General features: G+C 46.3%; 1 protein-coding gene across 1 annotated transcript; it reads right to left on the bottom strand.

The window, feature by feature from the left end:
* Window positions 1-6,758: 6,758 nt before the first annotated feature.
* LOC109760033 (uncharacterized) lies at window positions 6,759-7,340 on the bottom strand. The gene has a single exon (XM_020318870.1). It carries the CDS (start codon window positions 7,338-7,340, stop codon window positions 6,759-6,761), a length of 582 nt encoding a protein of 193 aa, XP_020174459.1.
* Window positions 7,341-11,755: the final 4,415 nt, after the last annotated feature.

Genomic DNA, 11,755 nt, shown 5'->3' with positions numbered 1-11,755 from the left:
GTCTGAGCGTGTCCGCGGGCTTTTGAGGGCCTAGATTTGCCTAGTCGGGATGTGGATGCTCTTATCGCATTAGGTCGCTGCTATTTCTGAGCTGCGTTGGGATTTTCTCGAAGAGGAGATGATGAAGTAGTACAACAGATATAAGTATTTCCCTCAGTTAAGAACCAAGGTTATCAATCCAGTAGGAGAACCACATAGAACCTCGTTAGCAGCACTTGCACACAGAAAAGCAAATACTTGCACCCAACGCGAACAAGGGGGTTGTCAATCCCCTCGGAGGTTACTTACAAGGACGAAATCTCGTAGTGGTAGGTAATAATATAAATTGCAAACAATATAAAAGAAATAAAATTGTAGCAAGGTATTTTTGTGTTTTTATATATGATAAAAGTAGACCCGATGGCCATAGTTTTCACTAAAGGCTTCTCTCTCGAGCACATAACATACGGTGGGTGAACAAATTACTGTTGGGTAATTGATAGAAAAGCACATAGTTATGACGATATCCAGAGCAATGATCATGTATATAGGCATCACGTCCCAGACAAGTAGACCGACTCCTGCTTGCATCTACTACGATTACTCCACCCATCAAACGCTATCTAGCATGCATCCAGGGTATTAAGTTCATGACAAACAGAGTAACGCCTTAAGCAAGATGACATGATGTAGACAAATTAAACCCAATTAATATGAATAAACACCATTGTTTTATCCTTAATGGCAACAATACAAATACGTGTCTTGTCCCTTTCTTTCGCTGGGATATAGAACACCGCAAGATTGAACCCATTACAGAGCACCTCTTGTCGGTGTCAAAACTGGCAGATCTCGGGTAGGAGATCCCGAACTGTGCGTCTGAGGATTAATGGTAACAAGGGAAGATGGGGATACAATGTTTACCCAGGTTTGGGCCCTCTTAAAGGAGGTAAAACCCTACGTCCTGCTTGATTATATTCGATGAGTATTGGGGTTACAAGAGTTGATCTACCTCGAGATCGTAATGGCTAAACCCTAGTTATCTAGCCTATGAAAATTCTGATAGCCTCTACAGTCTAAACCCTCTGATTTATATACACACCGGAGGGGCCCAGGGTTGTACAAAGTCGGTTTGCAGAGGAAGGGAATAATACATCTGGACACCAAAACTTTCCGTTCACGCATACAGGAGTCCTACCCGGACACGGGGGATAATCTTCGACTCTATCTTCACGGCCCATCAATCCGGCACATATCGTGTAGGCCGGACACCCGAGGACCCCCTTATCCAGGACTCCCTCAGTAGCCCCCGAACTTGCCTTCAGTGACGACCCGGCTTATGTCTTCGGCTTTGCAAGGTAGGTTCTTCATCATACTTCGGACGGACGACAGTCCGGTCATGATCTTCACGTTCTGCCTTTATGATTCCTCTCTGTCGTCGCCTCGATTTCCATGCACCGGGCGAATGCGAACGGCCCATAATATTTTTTTTACAAACAAGCCCCTGACCACACATGGGTGGTATCTATATAAAGAGGTCAGATCCCCAAATGCCATCCACATCGCGTAGAGATCATCAGAACTAGCCACGGAAAACTTCAAACATGGCCAGCGCTCGTAGCTCTTCTTCGCGCCCCCATGGCCCTCAAGAAGGTGACTGGCGAAGCTGCTCCATGTCTCACCTTCAGTTGATTAGACTTCAGACGCAAGGATATCTCCCTCTCGCAGATCAAGTCTCTGTGCCAGCGGGATTGGCCTCGATTGGTAATGATGTGCTAGCAGAGAATTTCCCCAAGCCCAATAAGGAGGAGAGGGTGTGCTTCATTTCGTTTCTTTTGCGGGGCTTAGGATTCCCGATCCACCCCTTTCTCAGGGGTCTGCTGGATTTCTATGGGATCCAGCTGCACAACCTCACCCCAGGTTCCATTATGCACATCTCGGGTTTTGTCGCTCTCTGCGAACTGTTTCTGGGCTGCGAGGCTCATTTTGAACTATGGAGAAAGTTCTTTTGCCTTGTCCCTCGTCATCGAGGATGTTCCATATTTGAAGTGGGCGGCGTCGAAGTATGGCGCATAGCCGGATCAGGTTACCCTATCGGAACCCCCAAGGAGGCATCCCAAGAATGGTCTTTGGAATGGTTTTACATTGAAGATGTTCCCCTTCCGGACCCAGTTCGGCGCGGACTCCCCAAATTTTCTAGCGCTCCCTTGAAGAAACGCCTTAATTGGCACCCCCGGAGTCCCAAAGAAGAAGACAGCGTGGAAGTAATGAGGCTGGTCAGCAAGGTCAGATTACTTGCTCATTCCGGACTCCCGATAATCGAAGTCATGGCCATTGCGATAAAGTGATGTATCCAGCCCCTCCAGTCCAAGGAAACCCCTTTATGGTGTTACAACGGGGAGGACGATGCATCTCATTATAGGCGTAAGGGCCCGGATACCCCAGACGAACTAGCTATAATCCCGGCCGATCTTTACAGGGGGGAGAAAGAAGACTTCCTCTGTTTAAATTGTTGGGAAGGTTTTTCCATGTACAACCCCATTGAATGGGTAAGTTTTTGATTATCGGCACTATGCTACCTCGTTATCGAGGCATGCTATTTAAATTGTCTCTGTTGTCTTAAAGCAGTCATGGAGGAAGATGGTTAAGAACATTCATTGCCCCTCCCCACAGCCAGAGGACTATGCTCGCAATGAAGACTCCGGCTTCCGCGAGGATCCGGATATATACATAGAGTTTGATGATGGAGTATTTTATCAAGCAAGCCTTGACGGCTTGGAGGTGGCAATTACAGCCGACTACCCGCGCCTTTTCCCTTTCTCCGTCGTAAGTATTCGGGAAACTTCCTAAAAAAGGAGCCCATATTTGCACCCTACCCCTCACACTAAAATGTGCTTCATAGGATCGGCGCTTAGCAAGCCGCACTCCATCGGAAGCGGCCTCTAAGAATGCCGCCTCTACGCAGGGCAATCATTCAAAACAAAAGGAAACCGGGAGCACCGTCTGAAAGGATCGAGATGGACCTAGAGGGGGGGGGGTGAATAGGTACAATTACAAATTTTAATTGTTACTTAGCAATTTTAGGCAATAATGCGGAATGTGAAAGTGACCTAACAATTGCAAGTATAATGGTAGGAGCTAAGCAAGATTAACAAGTAACACAAATAGGTGAGTAAGCAAGCACACTATGATATAAATAAGTGCTAAGAGACAAGTAACCACAAGTAGAGAGTTAGGGTTAGGGATAACCACAACTCCGGGAGACGAGGATGTATGCCGATGTTCACTTCCTTGGAGGGAAGCTAGGTCATTGTTAGAGAGGTGGATGTTACCACGAAGGCACACCAACGCCACGAAGGCTCACCCTATTCTCCCTTTGAGACAACACCACTAAGGCGTTTCTCAACCACTAGTGGTAGACCTTGGGGTGGTCTCCAAACCCTCACAAACTTTTCCAGGGGTAATCACAATGATCGATTCCTCTCCGAAAGACTCCTACCGCCTAGGAGTCTCCAACCTCCAAGAGTAAGAAGAACGATGGGGAAAAGCTCAAGACTTGCTCAAATCACGAATTCCTTTGGTGCAAAGAAGGAGGAGTGGATCTATCACTTGGTTGGACTACTTCTCTCAAATGCTCTCAAATCCCTTAGGGATCTAAGATTTGGTGTGGAAGAGTGAGAGAGAGAGAGTGAAATGCGTTCTAGGGTTTGTTCAAAGTGAATGGTCAACCCTCTCCCGTGGGGGAGGAGGGCTATATATAGTGTGAGCCCAAATGTGGCCGTTGTAATGCAAGTACGGGTAGGCCGGACATCCGGGCAAGGGGCCGGACATCCGGCGTGGCAAGGCACTAAAATAACAGAGCTAAAGCAAAGGAAAAAACAGAGGGGCCGGACATCCGGGGCCAAGCCCAGACATCCGGCATATCAGGAAAGCCCAGACATCCGGCACATGGCCGGACATCCGGCAAGTTCACCAAATCGAATAGCCCTCTAGATAGCACAAGCCGGACGTCCGGCAAGGGAGCCCAGAAATCCGGGGCCCATGGAGAGACAGGACATCCGGCATAGAGGGCCGAACATCCGGAAGACAACATCAACACAAAGTGCTCTCTAGATAGCTGGGTCCGGATATCCGGCGTGCGGCCCCGACATCCGGCGTGAAGCCCGGACATCCGGCAGGGCCAGAGAGAGAACATGCCAGAGAACACAGTGATAGATCTAAAGAATTTTTTTGGAAGGAGGTTTGTGGCAAGGGCAAGTCTTTTACTAACCCTATCGATCCCCTCTTAATAGTGCGTGATCCTATACTCAAGAAAACAAAATATGTAATCATTTTGATACTTCATCCTTGATTAAAATTACTTCGTATGCTCATGATCCACACACCTTTGATGAACGGGCACTACTGCACGATGCTGCTAATGCGACACTACGATCAGAGACCGTTCAACGAAACTAATGTGCGATGCCATAATCGCAAACGATGGTGTAAAAAACCCTTCAAAAAAGGTGCAAAACGTTTGCGATGACGGATGCATCAAACATGGTTCAGATTTTAGTTGCGTGTGCGAAGCAGGGCATACGGTTGATCCACACAAACTGTTTGCGATTAGACAGAACAACAGAAACGGGCAGCCATATTAATGCGTGTGCGATATACGGCATACGGTTCGCTCCGATGAACTGTTTGCTATTAGGGAAAGCAACAGAAACGGTCAGCCAGATCAAGGTGTGTGTGATATACGTCATACAGTTCAGTCGAATGAATTGTTTTTGATTAGGGAAGAGAACATAAATGGTTCAACTTACGGTTCAGCCGAATGCACACGAACGTGCGTGATCGTGCGCCGGCCCCAAACACTGTCAGAACAACTTATAAATTGACGGATGGAGTACTAGTTACAGCGATGCATATAATTAAGCAAAGGGATCGCACATGTCTGTATTGACTAGAACGAGATGCAATAGCACAATAAGATTTAAGGCCACGATGATGCAATCGCAGTGGTGGTTACATGAGGCAAGAAGAAAGAAGCATCCATCAACATACGACCTCCTCCTCCTCAACTCAGTGTGCCAGGCCACCATCCGGCGGCTAAGGAGCGGCGGCTTTTGTGGCGAGGTCAAGGTGCTTCTCAGCTAAGGCATCCAAGGCTTCCAGCCGGTTGAAGAAGGCCAACGTTGTAGCGTCCTCACTGTCCTTGTAGATACCTATGTACACGATTCGCTCGTACACATGGATGTGTAGGTCTATGGTTTCTTGCAGGGCGAGGCGCCTCGCGGCGAGCGCGACCTCCAGGTGGACATTCTTCATGGCGTCGGCGGGCAGTCGCAGGGCCACCAGTGCTTGAAAGAGGTTCTGACCATGGAGACCGATTAGGGTGGCAGGCAATGAGGAGCCCGGGTGCGCGGGCTGGAGGAGTACGGCGATGTCGTCCGCGGGCTTCTTGACGACGGTGAACCTGTTGGTGGTGCGAACGATCATCTGGTCGTACTGAGAGTCGTAGCTGGCTTCGACGGCGGCCGCCCACCAGCCAGTCACTAACACCGTGTGGAGACGATCCACGCTGCCATGCCGCAGGCCGGCGTCATGGACCATGATGGCAGCTGGAACTACGTCGGTATTTCCCCGGAGAGGGAGGGATGATGTAGCACAACGACGGTAGGTATTTCCCTCAGTTATGAAACCAAGGTATCGAACTAGTAGGAGAACCAAGCAACACAACGTAAACAACACCTATACACAAACAACAACACCTTGCAACCCGACGAGTTAAAGGGGTTGTCAATCCCTTTCGGGTAATGGCGCAAGAAATTGGTGCGTGGACGGGAGAAAATTGTAATAGGTTGAATAAACATCGCAAATAAATAAAAGTGCAGCAAGGTATTTTCGTATTTTTTTGTTAAATCTCTACCTAATAATAAAGCACATAGGGTTTCTGGTCGTACGTTGTTGCCAATTTGACAAAAAAGTCCCTCTGTTTCTGCAAAATCAACCCGCAGTCCCTATTAACGCAGTGCTTCTGGTCGTCCACTCGTCCGTCGTCGCGCACTTTTTGCAAAAACGTCCTTGTATTTTTCGATAATTGAACCCGCAGTACGATTTTAAGTGAATGTCTGAGAGAAAATGTTTCATTTTTTATAAAAAAGACCCTACATGTTGTAGTATTTAACCCGCCGCCACGTCCTATGGCAGAAACAACAGAATTTTCAGCCGGCACGCATGTGAGAACTCTGTCTGGCCGTGCGTTTGATTACGTTCGAGTTTTCTTCCCACCTTGCTCCCTTCAACTGATTACATGGGAGAGGTCCTCGGCACAAAAACGAATTAACCCAAAGACTGAGAATCAGAGGTGAAAAAGAATCAGACATGAGAAATCAGAGGCGAAAAAGAAATAACTCAGAATGAAATGAGCGGGCAGCTGGAGCGTTGGTGACGGGTAAGAGCATCTCCAACAGCCGCCCAACGCGCGGCGTGCTAAAAAGCAGTTTGCAGCGCGCCCATCGCCTGGAAAAGCGCGGCGGGCAGCGCTGGCTCCAGCAGCCGCGCTAAAATTTAGCGCGCGCGCGTAGCTCCAGCAGCTGCACTAAAATGCAGCGCGCGCGCGTAGCTCCAGCAGCCGAACATCGCGTACATATTTTTAAATAAAAACGATACTAAATAAAAATTCATAGATAAAAATGATACATAGATATTTCACATAGTTTCACAGCATGAATAGATAAAACTACGATCCAACGACATAAAAAAACTACTAGATAGTGCAATGCAACTACAACCTACTCCGAGTCGTCATCATCATCATCATCGTCATCCTCGCTGGTCTGGTCCGAGGTATCGAGCCACATGTCGTCCCAACGAGGATCATTAGCCGAAAAGATCGACTGCCCACCATTTTCAACGATCTCGCACTGCGATAACGCCAGGGCCTTCCGCTGACGCCTGTCTAACCGTTCCGCGCGACGCTTTGCCGTTTGCTCCGCCCAGTAGGCTTGCTCGTCGGCGACGTCCTCCGGGTGGCGCCGGCGCCACTCCGCCATGGCCCACTCGTCCTCCTCAGCGACGAGGAGGCGGCGCTGCCGCTCAGCGTGCTCCGCACGGTCTTGGTTCGTGATAAGACGAGGCGGAGGGGCAACGTCCAGCGCCTGCTGGAGCGTGTAGACGTCCTGGAAGTTCATCTGCAGGTGCGACCTGCCTAGGCACCACGCCGCCACGTCGTACGCGCGGGCGGCCTCGTGCGCCGTCTCGAAGGTGCCGAGGCCGAGCCGGACGTCGCCGGACCGGATCTCGGAGTAGTACCAGCCGTTGGGGCGCTGGCGGACGCCGCGGTAGCCCAACGCTCCTCGGCGGCGCGGCGGCATGATGGCGCGTCCGTGGCGGGGCGCTGGAGCGGCGAGGAAGCAACGAGGAAGTGGGGGAGGCGCGCGTGGCGGCGGAAGAGGAAGAGAGAGTGTGGAATAACCGCGTGGCGAGCGCCGCAATTTAAAGGCGCGCCGGAAGCGGTGCGCCAAAAATAGCGCGCGAGCTGCCACCTTTTCCCGCGCGCGCTATTTTCCCGCCACCGCTGGAGCGCGCGAGAACGTCCCCCGCGCGCTAAAAACTCAGTTTACCACGCGCGCGCGCGCCTTTTGGCGCGACTGTTGGAGATGCTCTAACACTAACACCGGCTCCAAGATCACATAAAGCAGTTTTATCATAGTTTCTTTTAACGGAGCATGGTATAGTTGGTACTCCTGGATCTCCAAGTTTCTTTGGTATTCCACCCTTAAAAGTATAATTAGCAAGCATGGTGGAAATTTCAGCTTCTGGTATCTTTCTTTTATTAGTAACAATATCCTTCATATATTTAGCATAAGGTGGCATTTTAAGTATATCAGTCAGACGCATACGCAAAAAGATAGGTCCAATCATTTCAGCAAAGCGCTCAAAATCCTCATCATCTTTTTTCTTGGATGGCTTAGGAGAAAACGACATGGGTTTCTGAACCCATGGTTCTCTTTCTTTACCATGTTTCGTAGCAATGAAGTCTCTCTTATCATAACGTTGATTCTTTGATTGTGGGTTATCAGGATCAACATCAGGTTCAATCTCTACATCATTATCATTACTAGGTTGAGCATCAACATGAACATTATCATTAACATTAACACTAGGTTCATGTTCATTACCAGATTGTGTCTCAGCATCGGAAATAGAAATATCATTGAGATTCTCGGGTGTATCTATAACAGGTTCACTAGCATGCAAAGTCCTATCGGTTTTCTTTTTCTTTTTAGTACGAGGACTAGATGCATCAGTATTAGTTCTCTGAGAATCTTGCTCAACTCTCTTAGGGTGACCTTCAGGATACAAAGGTTCCTGGGTCATTTTACCACCTCTAGTCATAACCCTAACAACATTATCATTATTCTTACTATTCAACTTATTAAGCAAGTCATCTTGTGCCTTAAGTACTTGTTCTACTTGAGTTGTAACCATGGAAGCATGTTTACTAATAACTTTAAGATCACTAATAGTTCTACTCATATAATTACTCACGTGATCAAGCATGTAAGCATTACGTTTCAATTGTCTACTAACATAAGCATTGAAGTTCTCTTGTTTAACAATAAATTATCAAACTCATCAAAGCATTGTCTAGCAGACTTATTATGAGGAATATCACCTTCATCAGACCTACGGAGAGAGTTTACCTCTACTACGTGTGTCGGGTTATCAAGACCATGTATTTCTTCAATAGGTGGTAGATTCTTAACATCTTCAGCTTTAATACCTTTTTCTTTCATAGATTTCTTTGCCTCTTGCATATCTTCAGGACTGAGAAATAGAATACCCCTTTTCTTCGGAGTTGGCTTCGGTGTTGGTTTAGAAAGTGTCCAATCATTTTCATTACTTAGTATATTATTCAATAGCAATTCAGCTTGCACTACTGCAGGATACTGCTAACGCGACACTACGATCAGAGACCCTTTGCCGAAATTGTGTGCGATGCAATAATCGCAAACGGTTGTGTAAAAAACCCTTCAAAAAAGGTGCAAAACATTTGCGATGGCGGAGCCATCAAACATGGTTTAGATTTTAGTTGCGTGTGCGATGCAGGGCACACGGTTAATCAATTCCAACAGTTTGCGATGAGGCAGAACAATAGAAACGGGAGCCATATCAATGTGTGTGCTATGCAGGACACACGGTTAATCCATTTGAACTGTTTGCGATGAGGTAGAACAACATAAATGGGCAGCCATATCAGTTTGTGTGCGATATACGGCATAAGGTTCACTCGGACGAACTGTTTTCGATTAGGGAACACAACAGAAACGGTTCAACTTAACAAGATGTGTGTGATATGCGGCATACAGTTCACATGGATGAACTGTTTGCGATGAGCCAAAAGAACACAAATGAGCCGTGTAAACAAGATGTGTGTGATACGTGGCAAACAGCTGACTCGGATGAACTATTTGGGATGAGAAATTACAACACAGATGGTCAATACAGTTAGTTTGTGTGTGATTCTGTGTATACAAAAAACTTTGAAAAATGCAAACTAGTTGCTTGCGGTGGCTAGGAGTATCGCACACGATGCGTCTGAGAGTACTCGTGAGCGATGATTAGTATGTTACACATACATTTCCTTATGTTAACATAGTGTGAATTTGCAATATGGACAGTTAATATGCAAATGCCTTCTGGACATCGGGCACACGCTTAAACTCAATGAACTGTGTACGATACTAATACTTTCCATGAAAATTTATGAACTTGGGTAACAACATTTGATTAACATATATATAGTGGTTACACTATTCGACAAAAGGAGGATCTTCATAACACTGTTTTGACAACCATATGGTCCACATCTACATACTTAACATAGTAACAACTATCACATTTTAAGAGGCTAAGGGCCAACAACCATATGGTCCGTATCTACATACTTAGCATATATAGTAACAACTAGCACACTTTAAGAGGCTGAGGGCCAACAAGCACAACTATCCACTGGAAGCAGCTTGATCACGGTGACTCGGCATCTCGTCAATGAAAAGGAAGAGCCCTCCTGTGCCTTGGTAGAGCATGAGTAGAACTGTGTCTCCAATTTTCCAATATGGATGCATTGCCACGAGAAGCGAGAACTTGTTAATCTAAATGGTTCCATTTCTGCGGGAAATGCAGTACTTTGCAATCACTTTGGCGTTATTAGCAGGCACAAGTGTAATTCGACCACGCCATGAAATCGATCCAGGAACTGCTACATGGGGCAATTTCTGTTGACATGTAGAATAAAAACCAATTGTAACATATCGTTGAAGATATATATAGTTTATGAGCATCAACATTAAAATAAGACTTTTTACCAGCGTTTTGTGCACACAATTGGTCTTGTTCAGTGTGTGCACCATAGTTCTAATTAATCCCATCCAAAATCCAGTGTTCATACGCTGTGCTATCTCTGTCAGATTATCAACAAAGTTTATGATATGCTTCAAGTCCTTCCAATGAAATTTGGTACGCTTAGTAACATATAGATCGTTCACTATGCATCCAACATATCCTGCTTAAAAGGTGGAAAGGTATTATTTATTCAGAACATGGCAGAAGAATATATAGTGCACATAAATTGGTAAATAGAATTTGTTACTGCCTAGGAACGGAGTCAGAATATGATATCACAATTGGTTGCTTAAATAGTGATCAATTAGTCAGAACAAATACCCCGATTTTGCTAAGTAATATGACAGTATAGAGAAAGTTGAAAGGACACTAACCTCGATCAGACTTTGATCGGCTGATGACGTTGGGGAAGTAAACATCCATGTTAATTAGACCAGGCTATGGTGCACGCACTAGAATTTTATTGCCAGCTTTCAGTTCATAACACTTAGACATTTTTCTCCAAAGGTCCACATTAAAATAGGAGTGACCATCTTTATCAAGTTTTACGCTAACCGTCATTGTAAATCCATGTTGCGTTGTCAATATGACATCCTGGGAGTCATCAACAAAGTAAAGCCCAAGATTTGCTTCTACTCCTGTTCTTGCAAAGCAAGGGATGTTCTGCTTGAAATGAAAATTAAGATCGTAAATTAGATATATTGAAATAACAGAGCAAGATGCAAATATGGGAGTAACTGATAGAACTGATCAATATATAGATGAAAGCAAAGTACAAAAATATAGAATTAAAAATAGATAATGTAACAAAGATTTGATGCAAATATATAGATAATATAGCAACAGACGGTATGTGTTCACAAATTTAGGCCATGTCGACCGTGGTAGGTTGAGATTGAACATAACGAGCGCTCCCTGAAGTCATCCGGAATGGTGAGATAGAACTTCATTTCCGACTGTCCACGACCACAGTTGCCCGCTTTGTGCTCGCACTATGGACACATGAATGAACACCCACGAATCAGCTAGAACAAAAATGATTCCACGGCGATTTCCGCCGGTTGATTAACATCGATGGACGGACTGCGATAAGAGATGAGTGAATATTTCACTAAGTTGACTACCTTCTCCATGAGAAAAATCCCCGGCCCAATCCGCAGAAAACCCCAGTCAACCAGAGTCTAGAATGTCAGTGCAGATAGGCGGCGGAAAGCGGTAGGGGTGAAATCCCATGCTGTTTGCAGCGCGACCTACGTCCGCCACCAACAGCCGTCGAGCTTAGGGTGCAGATTTGCGGAGGAGTCCGTGGCGAGTGTGTGGGGACGAAGTGGGCGAGGTTTTTCTTTTTTCCTTTTGCATGTGTGAGTGAACACACACGGTT

This window comes from Aegilops tauschii, chromosome 7, assembly GCF_002575655.3.
Source record: "Aegilops tauschii subsp. strangulata cultivar AL8/78 chromosome 7, Aet v6.0, whole genome shotgun sequence".
NCBI lineage: Eukaryota > Viridiplantae > Streptophyta > Magnoliopsida > Poales > Poaceae > Aegilops > Aegilops tauschii.
Note: the sequence above shows the minus strand (reverse complement) of the source record. Positions and strands in the feature narration are given on the sequence as shown.

Excerpts from the sequence above, each read along its gene's own strand:
- LOC109760033 (XM_020318870.1), bottom strand. The coding sequence starts at position 7,340 with ATGCCGCCGCGCCGCCGAGGAGCGTTGGGCTACCGCGGCGTCCGCCAG.